Source organism: Macrobrachium rosenbergii, chromosome 54, assembly GCF_040412425.1.
Source record: "Macrobrachium rosenbergii isolate ZJJX-2024 chromosome 54, ASM4041242v1, whole genome shotgun sequence".
NCBI classification, from domain to species: domain Eukaryota; kingdom Metazoa; phylum Arthropoda; class Malacostraca; order Decapoda; family Palaemonidae; genus Macrobrachium; species Macrobrachium rosenbergii.
The window spans coordinates 35,216,425-35,243,427 of record NC_089794.1 but is presented as its reverse complement, the minus strand read 5'-3'; the positions used below and the strand labels follow the sequence as shown (position 1 = coordinate 35,243,427).

The following is a 27,003-nucleotide window of genomic DNA, read 5'->3' as shown; positions in this document are numbered from 1 at the left end:
GGAAAATCATATTGGAAGGATTAACGATATGTCCATGCACGGCATGGTAACGAGGCTAATCAAGATATCGACCATCTGAACAAATTTGACGTGTATATAGCGCAATTTCACAGGCATCAAGGAATGTTACTTATCTTGCTATTCGATCGGAGGTTGCAGCGCCAGCCGGTATAATAGATATAAAAAATTCCCTTTACTTGAAATATGCTTTAACAGGAAATAACTTCGGCGAGAGAGAGAGAGAGAGAGAGAGAGAGAGAGAGAGAGAGAGAGAGAGAGAGAGAGAGAGAGAGAGAGAGAGAGAGAGAGATGAATAAAGAAGACTTGGAACTATTTTTTACTGAAAACCACGAGTAAATCAAGGGAAACTGAGAGCCGTTGCAAAGGGAGACTAATCTACTACTAATTCTGCACAGCACTAGACATTTGACTTCTCGTGACCCTTATCTGTCATTGGTGTCGTTTCAACTGGAATTAACAGTTCAGCAGTTATCTTGTAAAGTACATCGAATCAGAGAGTGTAAGTATAAACTTGTTTTAAAATGCAATTAGCTTAATGTTTTTACGAAGGGTAGTTATGAGCTAGACATCAACACTGAATTGATAAGGAAAGATAGATTACGTGAGGTTGATAAACTCTGTCCGGTCTACGGTCCTGGGGTCGAACCCCCGTGCTGGTTAAGGATAGAAGGGTTAGAGTAGGCTTTATTATGAGAGGTTAGGTTAGTTAGTTATAATAGGAAACACTAATGCTTCTATCTAGTTAAACCCCTATTGATGTTTTTGACCTATAATTAAATTTTTATTTAGCTAATTATAATGGTTAAACATGGGTACTCTTCTATTAATCATGATAATGCAATTCAGAATTATGAGAAGGTTTTTCATATTTGTATCATAAATACTTTTCTTGACTACAGAATCAACTATAAGCATCCAGGCCTATTGAGAAACCACAGACAGATAACCTATTTAACAAATAATACCATGATGACAGTATAGACACACAGCCTGAGACTTGCCCTAGTGAGGAAATAATTCACATAAAGAATTTTTAGGCCTTTTTTGTAAACTTCTTGCAAGAAAGTTTCTTTAAATGTAATTATGAAAAAGCCATGTACACACCATTTTGCATTTTTAAGAATTTGGACAGATTGGTTATAATTCACTGATTCAGTTGCAGCCTGTAGATGCACTGCTATCAGCAGGTTGAAAATTCAGTTGCTGAGGGAATAACCCCATGCCCATGATGAAATTGTAATGCTGTTTAATTTTTAGACAATTTTCCCAAGTTTACAAGGAATGTTATACACAGGATCCATGCTGAAAGTGATAGGCTACTGCAAGTTAAAAAGTGCAAGATGTCCAAAATGTGAATTTGCTAAAGTGGTGACATAATATATTTTATCATTATGTGTGTAGAACAAAAGTGCACAAAATACCCTTTGTTGGACAGTATTCATGGAGGGAGGAGGTAAAGATCTTTGGGAGTTTCCTTCCACAACTCAGCAGAAAAGAAATTGAGGTAGAAACAGATTAATTCATGAGCCTTTCAACAATTTAACATTTTTTTTCCATTTTCTAAAGAAAAGTTGCCACAGTTGGCATCATTCATGTATTGGTGCTTGTCCTTTATTTTGTCATGGAAGGAAATGAATTTGTCATCCATTTCCCTTAGTTAAAATGATTGATCACGGTGCTCATTTTAACTTAAAAGACCTGACCTAACCTCATTCCACTTTGTACTGGATGCAGTGACCTACCTGACTGGAATATCTCACTTCCCTGGGACTCCCTCAACCTGCCTAATCTCTCTTACGATGCCATCTCTTGACTACTACATACTACATAACATGATATATCTGTAGCCAGGTTAAAGTGCCCTACCTCCTCTCAACTTACCCCTTTCCTTAAATTACACTTTTAGTGAATGTAGGCCTTTTTGGTACCCTCATGCAAAGTTGTGACAGGTGGTTCATGGCCCTAGCATTTTCTGAAGAGGTCTGTCATGCACACCCACCTCATCAATAACAAGCTTTAAGGTACAGGCTGGAGCTTATGTTGTCAGACAAAAACTATTCTCTCTCAATTGCATATCAAACAGCGTAAACAGGCAGAAGTCTTGCTGTTAGTTTCAAAAGAAATTTTGTATTTTCTGTGGTAGTTGGTAATCATAACAGCAGAAGAAGTTTACTTGTGTGAGAATTGAAGCTTCATGTCTCAAAAATATCTTTGCATATATGCAGGATAAAATATTCATTGGTCATCTCTTAATTGGCAGAAATTACCTCACATGGGTAGAGTTCAATTATTGAAACCCATATACATGAAGCTCTGCAATTTATTTGTAAGAAGACAGCTAGATCTTATGTTAGAATTTGATTAAGATCACAATCATGCTGTATAGAAATTTTGCAGTTTTTCAGTGTTCAATGTTAAATACTGGATATCCCTTATAAATTTTAGAAATTTGCTTTAAATACTGTATATCATTATCAAACTATGGCTGCATTGATTACTTTAGTCTTCAACTTAATATCTAATATCTATATGTCTAACCATGTGTATTTGCTTGATTTTTTTCACTTTTTTTTTACAGGTTTGCAAAAGTAAGGGGCATGCGCTTGGCCATCTTAGGCAAATAAGATTGGGCCCACCAGAAGCCTCTAATCCTACAGGATAAATTTTTTAAAACCTTATGTATGGCTGAAATGCAATTGTAGCCTTAGCAAGTGTATCACTGCTTAAGAAATAGTAAACGTTAAATAGCAAAACTATTATTGTTAGTGAAGTGCTATGCACGTAAGGAAATCTAAACACTTTTTTGGATGTCTATTTGAGATTTTCTCATCAAGAGCTTATTAGAACAAATGTGTAAACAAGAACCAACATCTTAAATGTATATTCCACTGTAGAATTTTTCCTTTAACAAGTGAAAATTTTAAATTTGAGCTATCTCTTATTAATTCTGCCTTCAGATGGTGTATGACAACCCTGTAAAACCAGCAAAATAATAGCAATTATCTATTATAGAAACATTGCTTTAAGTATCCTTTCATTATTTTGAAAGAATAGATAATTCACTGAACTAGTTTGAATAACAGCTGGAACATTCACTATGAAAAGTTTTATAGCTACAGGTGGATGGTCTCCAACTTTATTAGCTACTGCATGGCTAGTTTTAGGATTGCCTCTACTAGGTGAAAGCTTATCCATGGGATACAAGTATGGAAGGCCGAGGAATGGATTCTTGTACCCACCACCCAAGCCGAAGGGAGTGACCTTGCCTCCTGATCAGTGGTTTGTTCAAAAGCTGGACCATTTTAACCCAACAGACACAAGGACTTGGTCACAGGTTAGTTTCTCTATTGGTGTATCAGTATAGCTAACAAAGGCCAGTTCCTGTCTGTTCACAAGGCCTGGGCTGTATTGACTATAACTGTGGATCAGTATTAGCTTGCTAGGTTTAATATTAATCTGAAGAGAACATCAAAATAACTGTATTAAAGCCACTTAGTATTTCCTCTCTTGTTTTCATTTGTTATTTCCCTCCCACCTTTCTCTTCACCACTTTCATTCTACTGTATCCTGTAGAAGCCATCTGCAAGTTAGTGTTGATTTAAGCACTTTTCACTTGAATATTTGTTCAGTATGATAATTACTGTATTTGCTGGCCTATTAGACACACATTTTTATTTTTAAATGTACCAAAAAACTGCCTTGTGTCCAATGCGGCCGCAATTAGGGATGGGAGACCGAACACTGGGCTTAGCCTACGGCAAGCATACTGGGTAGGCACAAAAATTGTTGCTAATAATAAAACATTGAAAAGCAAATCTAATTATTTCAGTAAATTATGTTACTAGAATAAAGTATGAAATCATATGTAAACTTACGCTCATCTTCAAAGGAAACTACATGAAATTTACCATAAATAAACAACTGTTTAAGCCTGTCATGGTAACACATAAACTTTCTTTAATTATGTTAAATTTCATTTAGTTTCCTATAAAGGTGAGTGTAAATTTACAAATGATTTCATACTTTATTCCAGTTTACTCTCACAATATTGTATTTCATGCACAGAATCAAACATTTTTCCATACAAAATCACCTTAAAATTTTTAATCTTTCAATAAATGTATGATGAAACATACTAAAATTGTTTTTTCCACAAAATATCCTTGTAAAATAGGGGTGCATCTTATGTGAGGGTGTGTCTTATACGTTGGCAAATATGGTATATTTAAAATGTAGATCCTGTTAAAAGTATTGCAGACATAGGTTCAAATTCAATTCTGGCCAAACCAGATGTAGTAATTACTCTTTGGGTGAAGGCCTATGTTATTCCCAAGATTAAGTGAATTTAGTATTTAAGGTTAGTTATGGCGTAATATTTCTCTGTACAGTATAAGAAAGTAATTTATGAATTAGTGACAAAACTAGTAAAATTTTAATCTTCAAAACCTAAAAATATTTTTCTCATTGTTAACAAATAAAAACAAATCTAAACTTCTGAATAAATTATCATAAAGCTACATATTACAAAATTTCCATTTTATTACAATATTCTTGTTACAGAATAGTTTACTGGTAAGAGCCTTTTAATATACAGTATTGCAACTTTACTTTTTCATGTAGTAACGCTCCTAAAAGTCAGGGACATTTGAGAAGAGCAAAAATCCTGTTAATGTTATTACGTGTCTGTTACCATGTCTATTGTAATCTGCCAATATGGGAAGGAATCTTTGTGGTAACATATTTTTTGTTTTTATGATACTTTTGTTTATTTACTATTTTAACTAAGAATGATTTATACACTTCAATCAGAGGTCTTATACAGTACAGTAGTTCTGATTACTGGCTAGCAAAGATAACCTTCCTTAGGGATTAGAATAGGTTGATGAAAACTTAACCTTCCAGCCTCTAGGAAGTACATATGGTTAATTTTTGAGTTATTTTAGGAAAAAATTATTATCTTTGATGTTAGGAAATACGTTTTTATGTGTATAATATTTCATTTATTGAAATAGATATTCTGTACAGTATATCAATAATAGTACTTAGTGAAACACATCATCAGCACTAATGTTTCCACTTTTTTTTTTTAATGTGGAAGCTAGCCTAAATTCAATAAACCTGTATGCCCAAGAAACAGGAAAATATCCAGTGCTTTGGAGTTTACAATGTATTTACCTTGCAGAGATATTTCACCAATTCCTCATTCTACAAACCAGGAGGACCCGTGTTTTTTATGATAGGAGGAGAAGGCCCCGCTAACCCAATATGGATGGTAGAGGGTGCCTGGATCCCATATGCTGAACGACTCAATGCATACTTGATAAGCCTGGAACATCGTTACTATGGAAAAAGTCACCCAACTAAGTAAGTTTTACTTTGGTATATAGTAAAATAAAAAAATCACTAGTTACTCAGTTTTAAGATATCAGATATTATATGAGTTATTATCTGAAGTGTCTTGGGCACTGTAAAATAGGAATACTGTTTAGTATTATCAGTTATTATTATAGTTGACAAATCCTTATTGCCTTTTTAAGGAAAGCTATGAACATTCATATGAAATAAAGATACAAATTTTATTATTACTGTATGAGGTAATGAGTAGTTCTTAAGACATTGATTCAGTACCATAAACAATGTATTGTTAGAAAATTATTTTGTTACATGCTGTAAAATTTTGAGCTCGTGAAATTATTCCATGCACTACATTTAGGTGGCACCTAGTTGTAGGGTTTAAGGTCATTCATAAGAGGCAGAGGCCAGGGACATGTTATTGCATTGTCACACAGTGTCGTAGAGACTGATCATATGTGATTTACACCATAGCCCTTGTCCACCTGAGCTAGGACCAGGGGAACCTGGCAGTGGTTACTGATGACTCACAAGGATATTAAAGTCATGATGCTAATGAATATTCATAGGCCATGAGGAGGGTTTAAACTTAGGACAATTACACTGTGAAGTCCAGGTGAAACTAGCTGAGTTACCACAACTGTAAAAAGTCGTGCTAAATTTTTTAAATGGTTGTAATTTAATATAAAAAATTTTGGCAGCAATAAAGTACAAGAAGTCGTAACAAATAATTTCAGTAAATGCTTTTGCCTTTCTCTTATTTATTTTGAATTGTTTATGTTGTGATGGCTTGATTAACCACCACGCTATATCCAAATATAATGAATCAACGAGTATTCACCAACACAATACTAAATCCACAATTGGTGGAAAAGTATCTCAACCTCTTAGCTGTGTGCAAAAATCAATTCAAGGGGCAAAGAAAATACCAAGAAAAATCCTTAATTTTAATACATCAATATAAGTCAGAAATAATACCTGAACCTCTTCAGATACAAAAATAATATGAATATCAATTATACTTAATAACAACCACTTACCCAATTAACGATAGAAAAATAACTCATTCAAACACAAAAAGGAGGGGGCCCAGACAGGAAGAGAAAAGCAAAAGAGAGAATATCCTAACGAATACAATCTAATATCCCTAACAACTTTTATTTATAGTTTTCTGTGGTTCCTCTTGAAAGACCGTCACTCTCCACGTCTGGAGGATAAATCAAGGCAGTCGGGGTGTTAGGGCCCAAAACAGGATTAAAGTGCCGTGATCTCAACAAGAAGACGTCTATATTATATAAAAGGGTTATAAATACCCTACCATAGGACAGTGAGGTCCCCTTGGCTTTAGTAACTGGACCAAGGGTATGATAGAATTATCCGAAGATGAACTCTTAAGCTGCAGAGGGTAATGGATCCACAATATATTGTGGTGTACAGATCCTCAAAACAAGAAACAAGTCAAGCAGCAGTCCGAAAGCCAACCAAATGCCCAGGCAGAGGTCCAGAATGTAACTAACTCCTACTCTTGTAGGATAAATATAAAGACCCTCGTCCACCCGGGGCTGTGGGGGAATGGAATGTACTGGGAAGGCCTCACACCCACTCAGCACCATATATGAAAAAGACAACTGGCATTAGTAAAATTAAAAAAAGAGCTAACCACCGGAGAGGAGCAAACAAGCTAACAAAACAAAAATAACACTTAAGTAATTTACATTCAAAAATTCATCCAGACTCATAAATTATTACCTAATTAAATGGCAACAACTGACAATGCTGAACTGCAGAATTTACCAGATTATCATAGAATAGCAAAAATTTATAAGATTAAAGACAATTGGTTGATGGATTTATGAAGATAAAGATATGAAAGGTCATATAACTTTTTCAACATACGTGCATATATATTTTGTAAAGGTTTTGTTTGCTACTGCTATTAGTACTGTGGCTTCACTCAGTATTACTGCTCATGGTATGTATGGAACTTGTGGACCTCAGTTACCTCTCGTCACCAGCACCACAGCCATCTGATCCTCTTCAATGTTATGTTGAGGATTGTACACACTGTATGAGTAGTTGGTCCATTCTACCATCTTATGAGGCTGTAGTGTTTGTAAATGTACCCGCAACTTAATTTTCTAATCTCTTTGTAATTCAGGATACTTGGTTTTTATAGGGATGTGTCTGTTGAAAACCTGGTATATCTCAGTAGTGAGCAGGCCTTAGCTGACTTGGCTACTTTCACTGTTGCAATGAAAGAGAAGCTTGGCTTGAAAGATAACAAGTGGATTGCATTTGGTGGGTCATATCCAGGCTCCTTAGCTGCATGGTATCGGCTTAAATACCCTCACTTGGTGCATGGATCCATTGCCTCAAGTGCCCCCATAGTTGCCCAGATTGATTTTAGAGGTGAGTGTTGCAAGCTCTTCTTTTTTTCAAAACACTGGAAAATTTAAGTACACAAAGTTGTTGATTAGAGGGCTAAAAAGGAATATTATTAAATGCAGGATATTGTATGGCCCAGTGCACAGTAAATATTTTTATCCCTGGATTTCATGTTTTAGCAACTCATTGTTATTAAATGATACCCATATTCTTCCTTCTCTGCCTTTTTTCCCCCCTCCTATTTTTGTTTTCCTTCAGGCTTGGAGTATAAAATTCCCAGTTCCCTGTCCTGTCATTCTTTCACAGAATCCGTAGACAGCCATTAGAATACATTACATTTTAAAACCTTGATTATGAAGGCTATGAAAAGCCATTCGAATTTTGCATTGTAAGTGTTATATTATGCTTAATCATAGGTATGAAGTGAGTGGAAACTGAAAGCTTAATGTATTTTGACAAATTCTCAATTTTGCAGCCTTAGTTACTGAATCTGCAAACAACTACAAACATTCAGTCCTTTAAGTATTTTGTTGTAATGATTGCTTTTATATTGACAGAATACTTGGAAGTTGTTCGTGATGCCTTAGCAACAGTCAGTGAGGCTTGTAATACTGCCATTAAAGAAGCAACACGACAGATACAACTGCTTATGGCTCATAGAGTTGGTTGGCAAAACATTACAAAACGTTTCAAGTAAGGGAAATGAAACTTTGTAACTTTCAGTTTAGTCATTCTCTTGAGTTCAGAGAGGAGATTGGTTATTAGAAACTCATTAATCATAAATGAATTTAATCTTGTGTAATGGCTCTTCAGTAGCACAAATTTTTACTGATCATAAATGATCATTCTAAGATCACCCAAAAGATGCTTCCATTGTTAGTCATTCTTTTGTATAATTAAATAGTGTACAGTATAGAACTTTGTGTTGCTCTATCAGGATGTACCCCAGTTGGTGTCTAGTATAGAATGCCATTCATTTTCACAATTCATTCGTCCTTATACTTTCACAATACCTAGTATTTTGTTCATGAAACTTACCTGTCAGATATATATATAGCTGTATTCTCTGTTAGTCCGACAGAATTTCAAAACTTACGACACACGCAGTGGGAGATCAGGTGGTTAGTACCCATTCCCGCCGCTGGGAGGCGGTATCAGGAACCATTCCCATTTTCTATTCAGATTTTCTCTGTCGCCGGTACTGTCAACACTTGTTTTCAGTACCTCCGTCTTGGATTTCGGATAAAACTTGGTTGTCACTTGAGTATTTGTTTGATTTTTGGTTTTTTTGACTTGGACTTGTGGCTAGGCATACGCTATTGTGGATTGTTTTGGATTTTGGCTTTGTTTTTTTTTTTCCTGGGAGTAAGATGTCTGAATCTAGTTCTTCTAGTTATCGAGTTTGCCGTGTGCAAGACTGTAAGGTGAGGCTACCGAAAATTTGGTAGATCCTCACACTGTATGCTCGGGTTGTAGAGGACATGTTTGTTTGTTGAATGACCGATGCAAGGAGTGTGAATCTTTGTCTGATGCTAGTTGGAGGACTTATGATTCTTATGTGAGAAAGCTAGAGCGAGATAGGCTCAGGAGGTCTTCCTCCAGAAGTGGTAGGAGTCAGGGTAGTGTGTTTTCACCTGTTAACCCTCCTGTAGGCGTAGCTCTTCCTAACCCTGTGGTGTTGCCCCTAACCCTGGGGTTGTGTCTGCGGATGGTGATGCCCTGGCGATTATTATGTCTTCCATTCGTACCTTGGAAGCTAATATGCTCGCTCTTCAAAGTGCTGTGAAGTGCAGTGATAGTGTCCGTCCCCCTAGTGTTGTGGAGGGGGCGTCAGATCGGCCGTATAACGCCTCTAGGTCTAGACCTCTGTCGGACTCCCAGGACTCAGGGAGTGGGCAAGTCGAAGCCGCAAGAGGGTTACGCGGACCCCCACCGATCTGGCGTCCCTTCGGCATGTCCTGATGACGCTTCCCAGGCTGCCAAGGATCGTGCACGGGCACGAATCTTAAGGATTGCTTCTCTTCCCCGATTCCTCCTCCCGCGTCGGGGAATGGAAATCTCGGGATTCTCTCCCTTTGAAGAGAAGCTTCAAAGAAGGGGACGCTTCACGTCCTTTTTCGTGACGCTCTTCGCTCTTCTCCGGAGGATTTTGACGCCATCCCACCGCAGAAGAGGACCAGGACGTCATCGGACGATGGACGCGTTTTGAGCGCTCCGCCGCTCCAGAAAGAAGGCTGTTGCTTCCTGTGAGAAGGAAGAAGGCGTCCCCCTCCCCTCTTCTTCTCATAGGATCAGTCCTTCTCCTGAGGAAGAATCTTCTCCTACTCGTAAGCTGCTCCTAGGCATGCAGGAGCAATTGGCTTCTTTAATGGCCCAGAAGGAGACTGATGCGTGTCGTCGTCGGAAGGATTCCCGGCTGCCGATCAAGAGGTCTAAACCTTCCCCTTCTCCTTCTCCTCGTTCGTCGTCTCATGCGCCGCCCGCTAGAAGTCCTGTTGCTCAGCGTTTTACTGGTCTTGGCAGGGATCGCAATTTCCCGCTTTCTGATCGCTTCATGCTGCCAGGCTTGGCCCCTCGTTCGACGACCCTCTTGTTTTCGTCATGGCGCTTCTCATGCTGCTAAGCGTGGCGCTTCTCATGCTGCTCGGCAGGACGCCTCCCTTGCTGCTCGACATGACGCCTCCCTTGCTGCTCGTCATGACGCCTCCCTGGCTGCTCGTCAGGACGCCTCCCTTGCAGTTCGTCAAGACGCCTCCCTTGCTGCTCGGCACGGCGCCTTTCTTGCTGCGAGGCATGACGCCTCCTCGCTGCTCGCTCTCACCAGGACTCTCGCCGGATCGTTCGTCAGAAGCTCGTCGGGTTCTTGTCAGGGACGCTCGTCGAGACTCTCATCTTGATTCTTCTGCTCGTGACTTTCGCGACTCCTCTCGGACTTCTTCCAAGCAGAAGTCCCTTTGCATGTTGGTCTGCAAGGACTTCGTCCCTCCCGGTTCTTCTCCTGCCCTTCCGTTGCTCCTGTGGAAGAAGGAGAGCTTTCTTGCGCTTCGGATCCTGCAGTTGAGGATCAGTCCTCTTCTTCTTCAGCTTCTGCAGACTACCAAGTCTTAACTAGGCTGCTGAAAGACTTGTTTGGGGACAAGTTTCAGCCCTCTGCTCCTCGCCCTCCCCCTCGCAGCTAACCTCGTCTAAGTCACAAAAGTCTTCTGGTTTTGTGAAGATGGCTACGTCTCTCTCTACGAAGAGGGCCTTTAACAAGGTTCAAGAGTGGATGGACTCCAGGAAGGCTCAGTGCAAGACTTCTTTCGCCCTGCCTCCATCAAGATTGAGTGGAAAAGCAGGAATTTGGTATGAGACAGGGAGGAGGTTGGTTGGAGAGTTCCTTCCTCTTCCCAAGGGGATTTTGCCAGCCTTGTGGACGCTCCCAGAAGGTCTCTCCTTTCTTCAGCAAAGGTGTCCTGGTCTTTATCTGAGATTGATCACCATCTGAAAGGCCTTTTCAGGTCTTTAGAAGTTTTTAACTTTTTGGACTGGTGCCTGGGAGTCTTGGACTTGCAGGCTCGTAGCCCTGACTCCATTAGCCTGGGAGATTTGTTTAGTGTCCTATCCTGTATGGACAAGGCGGTTAGGGATGGCTCCGAAGAACTGGCTGCCCATTTCTGTGCGGGGCTTTTAAAGAAGAGAGCCATTTACTGCAACTTCACGGCGAAGTCGGTCTCTCCTACTCAGAAGGCAGAATTGTTGTTCGCTCCGCTTTCTAGCCATCTTTTTCCCCAACCCTTAGTCAAGGATATGGCCTCCACATTGCAAGAGAAGGCTACTCAGGACCTCCTGGCCCAGTCTTCTAGACGTCCTGCAGCCCCTTCGACTTCTTCCCTTGGGCAGACTTCCAAGATTCAGAAGCCCTTTCGTGGAAGACCCTCCTCTAGATCGTCCTTTCGAGGCAGAGGTCCCTCAAGAGGTAGAGCCCCTTCTAAGACCAGGGGCAAGAAATGACTCCGTAGACCTTCAGACACCGGTAGGAGCCAGGCTCCTTTCTTTTGCAAAAGCCTGGAGAGAGAGGGACGGACAGCTGGTCCCTCCAAGTCATCGAAAAGGGATACAAGATCCCATTCCTCGTTTTGCCTCCATTGAGTACGATTCCCATAGATCTGTCGCCATCCTATCATCAGGAGAAACAGCAAATTCTCTTCAGACCTGCTCGAACAAATGCTCGAGAAAGAGCTGTGGAGCAAGTCTCGGATTTACAATCCCGGGCTTTTACAACAGGCTGTTTCTGGTTCCGAAGCAGTCAGGGGTTGGAGACCAGTTCTGGACGTCAGCAAGTTGAACCATTTCGTTCTGAAGGAAAAGTTCGTAATGGAGACGTCCCAGTCGGTCATGGGAGCCTAAGACCAGGCGACTGGATGGTTTCTCTCGATCTCCAGGACGCCTATTTTCACGTCCTATACATCCTCTATCGAGGAAATACCTGAGATTTGTCCTGCGGGGACAGGTATTCCAGTTCAGGGCCCTTTGTTTCGGGCTCAGCACAGCTCCTATGGTCTTCACGATCTTGATGAGGAATGTTGCGAGATGGCTTCAGCCTTGGAGGAATAAGAATCTCCCTTTATTTGGACGATTGGCTCATTCGAGCCTCGTCAATGACAAGGTGTCTGGAGGATCTCCACACGACTTTTGACTTTGACGAAGTCCCTGGGACTTCTGGTGAATTTTCGAAAAGTCCCATCTGACCCCGACTCAGTCCATCGTTTATCTGGGGATTCAGATGGATTCAGTGGCTTTTCGAGCATTTCCGTCTCAAGAAAGACAACTTCAGTGTTTAGAAAAAGTTTCAGCCTTCCTGAGGAAAGAAACATGCTCGGTGAGGGAATGGATGAGTCTGCTGGGGACCATTTCATCACTGGAGAAGTTTGTTTCCTGGGAGACTGCACCTCAGACCGCTTCAATTCTTCCTTGCAGAGAACTGGCACGACAAGGAGAATCTGGAAGCTTCTCTGAGTATCTCGCCAAAGGTAAAGAATCACCTTCGGTGGTGGCTCGATCCATCGAAGTTGGCAGAAGGCCTTTCTCTTCAACTTCAGAACCCCGACCTAGTGTTGTTTTCCGGACAGCGTCCATTTGGGGTGGGGAGCAACACTGGGGAGGGAAGAAGTGTCGGGCACCTGGAGAGGGGAACAGGTGTCCTGGCACATAAACCTCAAAGAATTGGGGGCGATTCAGTTGGCCCTTCTTTTCTTCGAGAGCGAGTCTCGAACCGAGTTGTCCAGATCAACTCGGACAACACCACGGCCCTTTCATACCTCAAGAAACAGGGGGAACTCACTCTCGGTCCCTGTTCGCCTTAGCAAAGGACATTCTTCTGTGGGCTCAGGCCCGAAATATTACGATCCTCACGAGGTTTGTTGCAGGCGTGAGAACGTCCGTGCGGATCTTCTAAGTCGGCAGTGACAACTGCTCCCGACCGAATGGATCCTACACCAAGAGGTGTGTCAGGACTGTGGAAGCTTTGGGGACGTCCCTTGGTAGATCTCTTCGCAACCTCCAAGACGAAGAGACTTCCTCTTTACTGCTCCCCTGTTCTCGACCCAGGAGCTCTCTCAGTGGACGCTCTTCTTTGGGATTGGTCGGGGATGGACGTGTATGCCTTTCCTCCGTACAAAATCATCGGAGAAGTCATCAGAAAGTTTGCGTCGTCGGAAGGGACGAGGATGGCGTTGATCGCCCCATTTTGGCCTTCGAGGAATGGTTCACAGAGGTCATGTCCTTCCTAGTAGACTTTCCGAGATCTCTGCCCATGAGAGTCGATCTACTCAGACAACCCCACTTCGAGAGGTACCACAAAAACCTCCCGCTCTGTGTCTGACTGCATTCAGACTATCGAGAAGCTGGCCAGAGCGAGAGGTTTTCTAGACCAGTGGCGTAAAGCTATTGCCAGAGCGAGAAGACTCTCTTCCAGCAATTTGTACCAATCGAAGTGGACCGTCTTTAGGAGATGGTGTAGAAAGAAGGGCATTTCCTCCACCACGACCTCTGTGAGCCAGATAGCAGACTTCCTCTTATTTCTGAGGAGTGATGTGAAACTTGCAGTCTCGACTATCAAAGGGGTATAGAAGTATGCTATCATCTGTTTTTAGGCATAGAGACTTGGATCTGTCTAACAACAGAGACCTTCACGATCTCTTCAGATCCTTCGAAACCTCGAAGGTGCCTCGGCTAAGGACTCCTTCTTGGAATTTGGATGTTGTGCTTCGGTTCCTAATGTCCAGTTCGTTTGAGCCTCTTCGTTCTGCGTCATTGAGGAACATTACTAGGAAGACTATTTTTCTAACCGCTCTAGCAACTGCAAAGAGGGTTAGTGAACTGCAAGCCTTTAGTAGGCATATAGGCTTTAAAGGGCATAACGCGGTTTGTTCTTTAAGCCCTTCCTTTTTAGCGAAAAATGAAAGCCCGTCTAACCCTTGGCCCAAGAGCTTCGAAATCAAGGGTATGGCTGAAATCCTTATTCAAGAGCCAGAGAGAGTCCTTTGCCCTGTTAGGGCTCTCAAAGTCTACTTAGACAAGACGAAGGAAAGTCGAGGTCCCTCAGATAGTTTATGGTGTTCCGTAAAGAGACCGGACTTACCTATGTCAAAGAATGCTCTGGCTTTCTTTCTGAGGATACGATTAAAAAGCCCATTCATGCTGTCAAGACACTGATTTTAAACTTCTGAAAGTCAATGCTCACGAGGTGAGGGCGGTTGCGACTTCAGTGGCTTTTCAGAAAAATATGTCACTCAGTAACATTCTGGGTGCCACATTTTGGCGGAACAACTCTGTGTTAAGCTTCACACTACCTGAGAGATGTGAAGACGACATATGAGAACTGCTTCTCGCTAGGACCATACGTTTCCGCAGATACTTTCCTGGGGGCAGGGGATGACACTCATCCTATCCTATAGAAATTGGTTGGATAGTGTTTTTATGGTTGTTGGGTCGACTGCCTGTGGCGGACTTCCCAATCGTTAGCTTTAGTTGCGTTATCCTAACTTAGTTAGGCTTGGTCAGGTGGTTGGTTTTACTTCGTTTGCCCTCATTGTATGGTCAATATGGTCTTGTCACATTGTGGTCACGCCCCGTTGACAGATCATCTAGAACTCACCAGCTATACAGGTCACACCCTTGCTGGAGACTCTAGTTAAGCAGAAGCGGACTTGGGTGACAGTAATCACGAAGTCAGCTATGCTAACAGGTAAGGAACCAAAGTATCTTTCACCTACTTGTAGTGTGTTTTTTCCAAATCCTATTCTGTCTGTACCCACCTCCAATGGTGGTATTCAGCTATATATATATCTGACAGGTAAGTTTCATGAACAAAATGATATTTTAATGATAAAATAAAGTTTGTTCATACTTACCTGGCAGATATATATATTCATAGTGCCCGCCCACCTCCCCTCAGGAGACAGTGGCACTAGAAAATCTGAATAGAAAATGGGAATGGTTCCTGATACCCGCCTCCCAGCGGCGGGAATGGGTACTAACCACCTGATCTCCCACTGCGTGTGTCGTAAGTTTTGAAATTCTGTCGGACTAACAGAGAATACAGCTATATATATATCTGCCAGGTAAGTATGAACAAACTTTATTTTATCATTAAAATATCATTTTGTGGTTTTTGGTATTTTGTGTTAAGTGATGTAATTGCCCATTGTTGGTCTCGTGACTACTGTTGTATCCTATATTTATTCAGCTATTGTTTCTCCCAGGTTCTTCCCACTTGATGGTGCCTTCTGAAACAGCCTCATTTTCACTGCTTGCACATCATTAAAATACTATCCCCCCTCAAACATGGAGTTGTATCCAGCATTCATTTGAGAGTTTTTTTTTCCAGGTGTTGCAGCATTGGCTATCACCACCCCTTGCAGTTCCTCTTACTGTTACCTTTACCAAGGAAAGTGGGCACAATACATTGCTTGGTGTAACAAATGGGGCACTTTTCTGCTCCAAGCCTCTGTTCCAGTTTTAGCTGAACTTAAGAAGCTGTTTTTGTCTGTTATGAAAGGCAATAGAGTTCTTCCTTGAGCATGATGTGGATTTGGACAATGACAAGAATTTGTCATTTTTGCCAGTCAATCCCCAATTCCCCAGTAAAGATTCTGAGTTGGAATTTTTCTCTCTTTTTATATACCTTAACTAGGGATCATTTTGAGTCTTTTTTTTCCAGTGGCTCTTTATTTGACCCAACCCTCAAGCTGTTGCTTTTGCTTGTCTTTGCCACCTCCAAGTGTGTCAAATAGCTTCATGATATACATTTAGAAATGTATACCATTCCCATCATTTATCATCTGTTGGTCTTTCATTTGCTCCTGTAATGCCAAGACTCCCAGTCTCTCTGCATCATGATTTAACTGAGACACCAGGGAAATTACGTACAGTAGATAAATAGATCTACCTCTTTGTCCAGTATAGACGGTAAGGTCCTACCTTCAATGCACTGAGAAATTCTACTCATCTTTTTCTTAACTTTTCCTAATATTGACCCTAGGAATTCTTGTACCCAAAAATAGAATTTATTTCTGGCTTCACTGGGTTATTTTCGAAGGATATTCTGATGTTTCTCAAGATATGTCTTAGCTCAGGTACATGACCCATGAAATCTGTGCCTTTTTGTCATTTTTTTTTGGAGATGCCAAAATGTCTTCCCTAGGGTCTATCTGTGAGATGTCTCTCATAAGTCTCTTGATGTATATCAGTTGGGATTGCAATCATCAGCCTCTATGTTCATATATTCATTGATGTTTATGGTACCCACTGGCTTTTTGGGATACTTATCTTCATGCCTCATATCCATGGTGAGTAATGTGCCTCTTACTTACACTTTGATTTGTTGAAGTACAGTAAATTACATTACAAATACAGTACTAGGAAGCTACCTGTTCTGCTGTAGTTTAATGCAGACTTTGCTTTATGGGAGGTGAGTTGACCACTTCTGGAAAGAGTTGAATTTTGATCTGATTGTCTTCTTAACCCACTCTTTCCACTCTGCCTGTCTTTGTCCAACCACTAATATTCAACTTTTGTCAATTTTTGATTAATGGCTCTGTAATCAACAAGTGAGGTTCATGTAGAATAAAACATGTTTTTCATACTAACCTATTACAGGCAGTCCCCACTTATTGGCGGCATCGGTTAATGGCGTTTTGCTTTTATGATGCTTGGCTAACGACGTTGTTAACCAGATTTTCAGTGCCAGTAAGTGGTTTATCAGCGTTGGTAAGTGATTTTTGGTGCCAGTAAGCCGTTTGTCGGCGTCATTAATTGGTTTATCGGTGCTGATCGGTGCTTACAGCGTCGTAAACACCATTTATTACCATAATTATTGTGATGTTCCAGCTAATGACAATTTTCAGTTATCAGTGCTCAGCCAGGAATGGAACCCCCATCATTAACCGGAGACTGCTTGTAATCATAATGAAAGTGCCCTCTTTCCTTACCACAGTGTTTTGACTAATTTGGTGGCATTTTCTTGGTGGTCTATCTTGCATAGTGGTTCTTTCTCATTCATGTTCAGTACAAGTTAGGGCAATCAGAGAGCCATTGCATAGATGTATGACAATTTATGATTAATATAAGAGTTATTTACCTGTATTGTTGCCTTTCATTACTTTTAGGATCGATAGAGATTGGTGAGAGATCTTAATTTTGTTGTACAGTATAAACAATCTTGGAGATCAAGATACATTGTGCAAGACATTTTGATTTGATAACGATAAATCATTTTCAAAAGTACGTCTAATATTAAAGCAATAAGGATGTTATTTACATTGTATATTGAGCGCAGTTTTCTGTGATTTAGCACTGCAGAAGATTTTTCTCCTAATGAAGTTAATTTTGTTTTGCTTGGTATTCAAAGCAATATATTCTCCCAATAGGTTGTGTGATCCTCTTGATGCGACCAAGAAGTTGGATGTATCAAATTTATTTGCAACTCTTGCGGGGTATATTGAAGAAGTTGTTCAGTACAACAAGGATAACAGAGGATTTGAAGGTGTCAAAGGAGTCAATATTACAATTGAAACTCTATGCAACATCATGATGGATGGGAAGAAGGGACCAGCAGTAGCAAGGTACTATATTCATTTTTTTTTTTTTCACTTGTTGGACAGAACCTTCTAAATATTAAATTTTGTCAGGAACTCATTCTTTGTAAAAGGATTGCCTGTTATTAGTTTCTTTTAGGCTCAATATGAACTCAGATTTTTTAGCAAAATATACTTGCTCTTGTTTAACTCAAGACATTTTTTAGTGTTTTGAGTAATGACTGAAAGGGAAAACTGAATTACACAATGATTAGTGAGTTTTGTTCATTTATTTTATTTTCATATTATTTGAAACTTGGAATGTTTATGGTTACTCTTTTACTCTATAGTCTCTGTTTGAAGCAAACTTAGCATTGGTTGTATCTTGGAGGTTTAGAGTAATTTATTGTTTTTCATTGACTGTAATTTATGCTTAGGTATGGGGAAATCAACGATATGTTTCTTGCTCTGGAGGGAGAGAGCTGTTTAGACTACACTTATGATAACATGATTAAGGAGTTCCAGGCTACTAGCTGGGAAAACAACACAGAAGTAGGAGGTAATGTTTTCAGTATTTGTCATTTTCTTGTATTTTTTTTTGGTACCTTAAAGAGTTGTACTTCAACTTTTTTGTTCAGCTTATTTTTCTTGCCTGAATGTTGTCACATATTTTTCTTGTTTTTGAATGCTGCATACAGAATTTTCCAGGTTTTAAAGTGTTTTGTAAGACCTCCATCTTCTTAGTACAGGCAGTCCTTTGTTTACGGTGCGGGTTCCGTTCCCGGCGGTGCGCTGTAACCTGAAAAACGCTGTAAACCAGAGCATCATAATAATAATGGGAATAGATACAGCACAGTAAAAGTGGGTTACAGTGCTGTAAAACCATTTATGACGCTGTAAAATTAGGTAAATGGTCCTGTGATCCAAGCACCATAAAGTCAGAATGCCATAAACTGGGGACTGCCTGTAGTATTATTTTGTGTCCTCACATCCCCCTCATGTGTCCACATTCACCTGTTTCACTTTTATCATTCTGCAGCACTTAATACCAATTCCCCAGACCATTTCTTCATCAGCAGAATTTCATGTATTCATCATTATTTCTAGCTCATTACAGGCAGTCCCTGGTTAACGGCGGACTCGGTTAACAGCGATCTGATTTTATGGGGCTTGTCTAGTGACGAAAATCAGCAATTTTCGGCGCCGAAAATGGCCAATTTCTGCTTATTGGCGCTGATACATACCTAACAGAGGCGCCGATAACCGAAAAATCGGCGTTTTCGGCGCCGATAACCCCGACAATCCCCAAAAAGGCCCGAAATCACCGATTTTCGGTTAGCGGCGATTTTCGGTTATCATCACACCCTCAGAAACAGAACCCCGCCGATAACCGGGGACTGCCTGTACAGTATTCCACTATTCTCATCTTAACCGTTTTTTTTTTTCCATCCTTTTCCTTATTTTTAATTTCTTCATAATAAAAGGATTTTGACAAAGAAAAATCTATTTCTGGAGAGGGGCCCATGTCACCCGGTGAAAAAGTCCATTCAGCACTTATTTCTAGGTAATTCCGTTTGCTAGATACAGAGAAAGCTAAATGAAATGCTGGAGTTACTACCCCAGAGCGAGCTCCACTAGATGGAGTCGTGTATGGAAAAGGGTGAACTACAAAAACACGAGAACCTTATCCTATAGAGATTCCCAATGTCAAAAGTCCCCAACGAGAGGTGCCGATACAAGCCCATGCACTACTCGCGGACTGTATACAAGGCAACACTAGCCGCATTCCATGTTAGCACCCACCTCACTAGAATGAAGTTTACCAAGGAGGGAGAGAATGAAAAACAGGGTGGGTCACCGGGTGACACGGGCCCCTCTCCAGAAATAGATTTTCCTTTGTCAAAATCCTTTTCTGGATCGGGGTCCCGTGTCAAGTGATGTGAAATAATAACAGAGAAATAAACATCATTCTTATGCTATTAAAGACTTAAATAGAGACGTTGAAAACTAGGAGAATTCTACCCTGAACATTAGTAAGGTCCTCTAAGTTCATGTAATGAAAATAATGTAAGTGGTCACTGTCTAAGATCATGAGCTTAGAATAGCACCTGAATAGGCTTGTATTAAGAAAATACTTCCTGCCTAATAGCAGACCCAATGACAGTACTCCCCCTTTATTCTGTCTTCTGTGTTGCCAGCTTCACAGTCACTAAGTGACAATTGTAATTATTTCTTTATTGTTTGAGAGCATCATATCTTTGCAACTGTTAGCTGCAGTTCAGTGTTTTTTTCCAGTAAATAAAGTATGTTTAGGGTTATTTCAGCACAACCCCATTACAGTAGCACCTCAACAAAACCAACTACTTACCAGTTTTCATTACTCCTTGAATACGTCTGAAGACCTCAGAATTAACAAAATACTGTGGTAAATGTACAAGGCAGTGCAGATGCTGAAATGAATGTGACCTATGCCTCCACATATAAACCTATGTGTAGGTTCTTTATCATCAGCGTAACTGAACCATCATATCCTTCCCACTGTCCCTTCTCCCTCTGTCATCTGGTATGTGTTGAATTTGTTATGAAGAGCCTACACTTCATTGTAAATACAGTCATTTGCATCTGTTGCATTTGCAAACAGACTTGATGATTTTTTGTCCGGTGTTAAATTTTTAAAAATATAATATACAGTAATCTCTTCCATATCTTGATTAATCCATCCTAATCTCTGCCATATATGGATTAATGCATCCTACGCCCTGCTGGATAATGGGAATTTCCGGATATGATTAAAAAAACACTCTGCTGATAAACTATCATGGTGAAGGTGGGTTGATATTGATTCTAATACAAAACCTGAGTTCAGCATGCATATGAACAGCTGTGATATATCCACTTACACCTCTCTTTATGGCTCAGCGGCCAAAAGTCACTGTACATTGTTCCTAACCCTTAAACGCCGAGCCTCTATTTACAAAAGTGTCTGCCGTATGCCGGTGGGGTTTGAGAGTTAGCGCCGAAGCGGAAGGAAAGTTTTTTTTTTAAAAATCACAGCACGCTTAGTTTTTAAGATTAAGAGTTCATTTTTGGATGCTTTTTTTCTCATTGCCTGAAGTTTAGTATGCAACCATCAGAAATGAAAAAAAATATCGTTATCACATATAAATTTTGGAATACTGTATATGACAGCGCGAAAAAAAATTTCATATATAATTGTATACAAATCGCGCTTTGAGCAAAATGGTTAAAGCTAATGAGTTATTTTTTTTCGTTGTATTGTACACTAAATTGCAATGATTTTGGTATATAACAAATTGTAAAATGATCAAAGCAACACAGAGAAAATATTACCACAAAATGATGCATGAATTCGTAACGCGTGGACGTTAAAAAAAGTTTTTTTCAAAAATTCACCATAAATCGAAATATTGTGCTAGAGACTTCTCGTTTGTTGCAAAATGAAGGTAGATGATTGAATATTACTAGAATGTAAGAGTTTTAGCATACAATTGCATTTTTGGACTTTTGGTCAAGTCAAAGTTGACCAAAGGTCAAAATTTTGGCACTTACCATGATTTATATGAAAATATTTCAAAACTGATCAAAGTTACAACCATGAGTTATTTTTTTGTTGTATTCTACATGAAATTGCACACATTTTCATATATAAAACGTGATGTAATGGCTAATATAAAACAGTTTAAAAATTACGACAAAGTGACTAAAGAATTTCTGAGATTTTGAGCAGAGTTAGCGCGTGCGGACGTAAGGAAAAAGTTTTTTTCAAAAATTCACCATAAATTGAAATATTGTGCTAGAGACTTCCAGTTTGTTGCAAAATGAAGGTAAATGATTGAATAAAAGTAGAATGTAAGCTTACAATTGCATTTTTCGACCATTTCGGTCGAGTCAAAGTTGACTGAAGGTTGAAAGTTTGGCACGTATCGTGATTTATATGAAAATATGTAAAAATTCATAAAAGCTACAACCATGAGTTATTTTTGTTGTATTCTACATGAAATTGTGCACATTTTCATATATAAAACTTTATGTAACGGCTAATAGAAAACTGCAAAAATTACGACAAAGTAACTAAAGAATTTCTGAGATTTTCAGCAGAGTTAGCTGATGCTTTCTTTTGGGATAAGAAAGAAATTCGTGCATGTGCAGCTGGGTCATGCTTGTAAACAAAACAACAGTGTGATCCGTGAACTCCCAGCATCCCTCCAGGCGCGTGATTTAATATTTTTCGCAAACAAGGCCTATAAGTATTTTTCCGCGAATATTTAAAAAAACTTTTTGTAGTCGACGTATTTTACGTCCACTCGGCACCCGGCAGACAACTTTTGTCGACGTAAAATATGTCCAGTCAGCGTTAAAGGGCTAAACAAGGCAGGGGTTCAAATCCCACTGGTGATGAAGCATATACTGTATCAGTTATAATTCCCTTTGGGTATAAGCTGTTTCCAAGGTATAGTGAATTGGATATTAAATGATATTTGTCGCTTAAAGTTTGTGAATTAAAAAATGTCACAATGTATGAGAAAAAATATTCGTATATGAATATATACAATAGGACATAATTGGTTTTTTGTGGTTTTTTCCCCACCTATTTGGGAAGCTCTAAGTGGTACTTTTTGTAGGAATATTGAGGATTTTGATAGGTAGCTTTTGTAAAAAATTTTTTTCTAAATTATAATAGTATTGCAGGCTGTTGCTTTCTGGAGAAATTGTATAGGCCCATTTCTAAACAGTAATTCTCTATTCGTTAATTTTCATGGAAGTGATGTGTTTTTTTATGTGTTTTTGCTTGGTTTTGAATTTTATTTTCCAAGTCATTTTGCAGGCTTTTGGATGTTATTCTTCTCAGGAATTTCAATATTTGTGTGGCACTGGTACTGGAGTTTGTGTATTAAGAACATTTCTACTCATGAATTGATATACTTTACTTTGGAATTGCAGCAAACTTGAACAAGAAGGGTGAAAAATTCCTTGACACTTGTGGTCAGAATATATTTTTTAATTAAATGCATTGTGCAAAAGAGATGCAAACGACTAATTAAATATCCTGTTTGTATTTTGATTTTAAAATATGATTTATTTGGCAAAAATTATTTTTCTAAATACAGTACTTCTGAAGTTATAGAATTTGACTGCATTTCTAAGGTAATTGTTCAACAGCGAAGTTAATTTTTCAACTGTGATGGATTATCTCTTATCTCTTTTGTTTAGGACGAGCATGGATATACCAAACTTGCACTGAATTTGGGTTTTATCAGGGATCAGACTCATACAAACAACCATTTGGTGACGAATTTCCTCTTGAGTTTTATACACAGCAGTGTCAAGATATATTTGGCCCAAGGTTTGTTATTTGTTTTGCAGTAAAAGACTTTTGAAAGAGCTTATATTACTTCCAAATGTTTCAAGCAGAAAAGCTTCATACTGAGCATATTGATTGATATTTGTCTTGTAGTTCATATAATAAAGTGCAGTCCGCCCCTGGCTTATGTGGGTGATTGGTTACAAGATCCACAGTGTAGCTTCAAATGAACAGATTCAAATCCTTTATATAAAATGGGTAATACATCTATAGGGTATTTGCATAAATACACATAATGCATATCTTCCAGTATGCAGTACTGTACGTACCGTGTCATCTCTAGATTTTACATAATGCATAAAAAATTTAAATGCTTTGTAAATACAGTAGGCAGTTGTTATACTATTCTGGTGATGCTGTAATAAAAGTTTTTGTAAACTTCCAATATTGACACAACCATCAAAACATTTACTGTACTTTTATTTGAGAAACAAGAACAGAAGTAAATAAAGTACAGAATATTAATTATTAAGTAAAGAAAATTTACTTTTTTATTCATATCTCTCTCTCTCTGTCGAGTCTTTCACATCATAATAAATTTATAATTAAATAAGCCTGACATTTGCTTTAAAACAATGCTTGTATCCACAGTACCATTACTTCTTTGGTTAGGAGCCAGTTATCATGTTGAGGTTGTGTAGCAGCATAATATATGGTTGCACTAGGAGCACATAATGATAGTGCTGTCATGGATTAAGTTGAAATACTTTTTTTATGTATTTACAATTTTAGTTTGTTCAGCATGTAGAAAAATCAAATCTTGTAGTTTAGAACTTTTCATGTAGTTTAGAACTTTCTGGAATTTAAAATAACTCTTCACATTTTGAGATTAGTTTCAGTCAGGTGTTTGTAAGTTAAGGGTTGACTTTAGCATATCATTCTCTACTACTTCAATCAAACTTAAATAATTCACATTGAAATAACGGATAGCAAAAGATGCCCCTAAGTGTTTGTCATGAGTTTTTACTTATTTGCTGTGTTCTTTGTGATTGTAAATATGATTATTAATGTTTACAATAATCTGGATATTGAAATATATCCTAAGTACAGTAATTTGTTAATGTTCTTACAGTCCTGCTTTGGGAAGTAAGTGTTTGGGAGAATAAACTGAAACTTTTTTACTTAATTTTTTTACAGGATCTCACCTGAAGTTCTGAATGCAGGTGTCAGACGGACTAATGCAATGTATGGTGGTCATGATTTGAAAGTCACCCGTGTTGTCTTTCCAAATGGATCAATTGATCCATGGCATGCTCTGGGGGTTACTTCCAACATAAGTGATGAAGCCACAGCTATCTTTATTGATGGTAAGAGTATGTTCTTTCTTTATCTTGTCAGGGCAAAGCTGTGGGTTCTGATTAACAGCATTGACTTTTGATACTATATGCTGTACCAGTGAGTAGAAACACAAATTTGCAAAAGCAGTAGATCTACAGACAAAACAATTATTACACAAAATCCTCTTAAGTACATCCTGGTTGTGGTACTGTCGTGTTGGCTGCTTGAATTGTCATCTTCTGTAAACCTCATTCCTGGGCTTCAGTTCTGCCTTAACCCAGTAATTTCATGTTTACCTCACCTTTCTGTCACCACCACCTCTTTTTTCTGTATTAATCTTCCACAGGCATATCTCTTGAACAGATGACGACAGAAATTATTTAAAATTCCTTGGAGGCTTTTGATACTTTTGTCTTTCCCCAATTCATCTCTTCATGAATAATATATAGTATGATTTTATAAGTTTTCATTTGACAACCCATTTTACTTGTGTTATACTTATTATTGATAATGAATTCCAGGTACAGCTCATTGTGCGAACATGTATCCTGCATCTACTACGGACCCTCCACAGCTAACTCAAGCAAGAGAGAAAATATTCAGTCTTCTCCAAAAATGGTTGAAGGATTAATGCTATGTTCAAGAATCTCAGTATAGAATTAGGTAAATACTAGTTGTTGTAATTTCTGAATTGCTACAAATTTAGACATTTCTTGAGCATTTGTAACTCAAGGTGTATTGTTACATCAAACTTGTGTTTTTAGTAAATAATTTTAGTAATTTAAAAGGTGTATAAAGAGTGAAGTTACAATAACATCATATTTGATTGGATACTGGCTAATTGTTACACATTTGTGGTGTAATCTTTATTCAGGATTTGTTGTCATGTGGGGAATATTTCTTGGAATTCAGATGGTCAAAAACTCAGTATCAACCTTTCCTTTGTGGTGATTTGAGTAAGTCAGATATCAGCAGTAGACTTCTTAAATCTCTTCCTATATTTTAAAAGTAACCTGTTTTGTACAGTTCTTGAATTGTTATTCAAGACTCAAGCTTCTGTCATGTAGTTTGAGAGTGGAAGTGTTTTAGTTCATATATTTTAGTTATCCTCTTATGTATGCTGGTATTTATGAAATTGGCACTTTATAGTCTTAATCCGAACCAAGGTTTTGACCATTCTCCAGTTTCATTGTTTACTCTTTGACTGTATATTTTAGATTTCTCTGCTAAAGTGTGAAGAAACTTTGTAATCTTTATGCAAACATGGATTATCTTGAGCTAATCTCCTGTAGAAATGGTTGAAAAGTTTTGTAGGTTTTAAGAATCTCACTAAGAATTATGATTACTAAATCATTGTTAATTTTTAAAAGTTAGAATAGTTGTGAGAGATTTTGTTGACTAGTTTTTAAGATTGGCTCTTCATAAGCAGTTTTCCCATTACAAGAGAGGATAGGTGATTAAAGTTTAAGGTATTTGGGTAATACAGTATTATGAAGGAAACAGTCTATGACTCATTTCCAAGTACTGTACTTGAGTAATATCCCAGTCTCACCCTGGAGTAGTCTGAAAAACAGCTACAGTAATTAGCTTCTCAGGCATTATTTACTAAATCATTCTTAACTGAAATTTGTACTGGTACGAAACACAAAGTCTAATGTTTTATTTCTAAAGATATGTTTTTAATAAGGTAACTACAACTTGCATGGTGTGCAGACAAGAAAATGACACAGTATGTGGTCCTTAGGGTTGTGTTTATAATGAGGTAACTGCAGCCTGGTATATTTTATTTTTCATTTTAAGGTATTTATGTAATGTGTTGGACTATCTTGTGATAACTACTGGGTGACACATTACCATCATTTCTTGAATGTTCAGAGTAAAAGGAATAAGGTCTTATAAAAACTTAAAATGTCTTTTGTACTTTAACCTGAAATCTCTAGGCATCCTTGTGCTATTACTAGCCAAGTCCTAAAGGAACAGGAAAAGCACTGGGGCATAGTTCCCAAAGAAAATAGATAGTGGAAGTAAGAAAATAAAACATGTAGGGTTTTATTAACTTAGGAGCCCAGTGACTTGTGGCATTTCAGCTTCCTAAGTATTAGGAACAAATGAACATTGCATTCATTGTGCTGTGCTGGTATTGATTACAGCTAGAATTTTGAAGAACCTGAATATTTAGAAGGTTTGTCATTAATGAGAAGGGGAGAGGAGCAGTCTGACCTCAAAGCTGCACCCCAATTTTGATTCAAAATTAAAGAAAAAATAAAAATAAACAAAACTGCAACACTCATAAGTTTATGAATATAGTAGTACTTACTCTATTATATTTTATTTTAACATAAAAACAATATACACAATATGCACATTCATATCTGTAACATGATTGAATGACGAGATGAACAGAGTTCATATCATTTGTTGTGATGAATCTGATTGAGGTAGTTTTAGCACTTACAGAAAAGAAAAACAGTAATACTGTATGTTGTAAATGCACTTATTCTATTCTTCATATATTGAATAATATAC

At 38.6% G+C, this 27,003-nt stretch overlaps 1 protein-coding gene across 2 annotated transcripts; it reads left to right on the top strand.

Annotated features, from left to right (window-relative positions):
- The first annotated feature begins 385 nt into the window (after nucleotides 1–385).
- Nucleotides 386–26,386, top strand: LOC136834966 (putative serine protease K12H4.7). 2 transcript variants are annotated; one of them, XM_067097909.1, is made up of 10 exons: nucleotides 386–520; nucleotides 2,600–3,355; nucleotides 5,204–5,385; nucleotides 7,550–7,782; nucleotides 8,316–8,451; nucleotides 17,670–17,864; nucleotides 18,254–18,375; nucleotides 23,049–23,181; nucleotides 24,337–24,506; nucleotides 24,999–26,386. In XM_067097909.1, exons 2-10 carry the CDS (start codon nucleotides 3,119–3,121, stop codon nucleotides 25,106–25,108), a joined length of 1,518 nt encoding a protein of 505 aa, XP_066954010.1. In that variant the 5' UTR covers nucleotides 386–520; nucleotides 2,600–3,118; the 3' UTR covers nucleotides 25,109–26,386. The 2 variants fall into 2 exon arrangements, with proteins under 2 accessions (XP_066954010.1, XP_066954011.1); XM_067097910.1 differs by having other exon boundaries at nucleotides 414–520; nucleotides 5,238–5,385.
- The last annotated feature ends 617 nt before the right edge of the window (nucleotides 26,387–27,003 follow it).

Excerpts from the sequence above, each read along its gene's own strand:
- LOC136834966 (XM_067097909.1), top strand. The coding sequence starts at position 3,119 with ATGAAAAGTTTTATAGCTACAGGTGGATGGTCTCCAACTTTATTAGCT. Across the intron at positions 7,783-8,315 it reads TGCCCAGATTGATTTTAGAG|AATACTTGGAAGTTGTTCGT; the intron begins GTGAGTGTTGCA and ends TTATATTGACAG. Across the intron at positions 17,865-18,253 it reads AAGGGACCAGCAGTAGCAAG|GTATGGGGAAATCAACGATA; the intron begins GTACTATATTCA and ends ATTTATGCTTAG.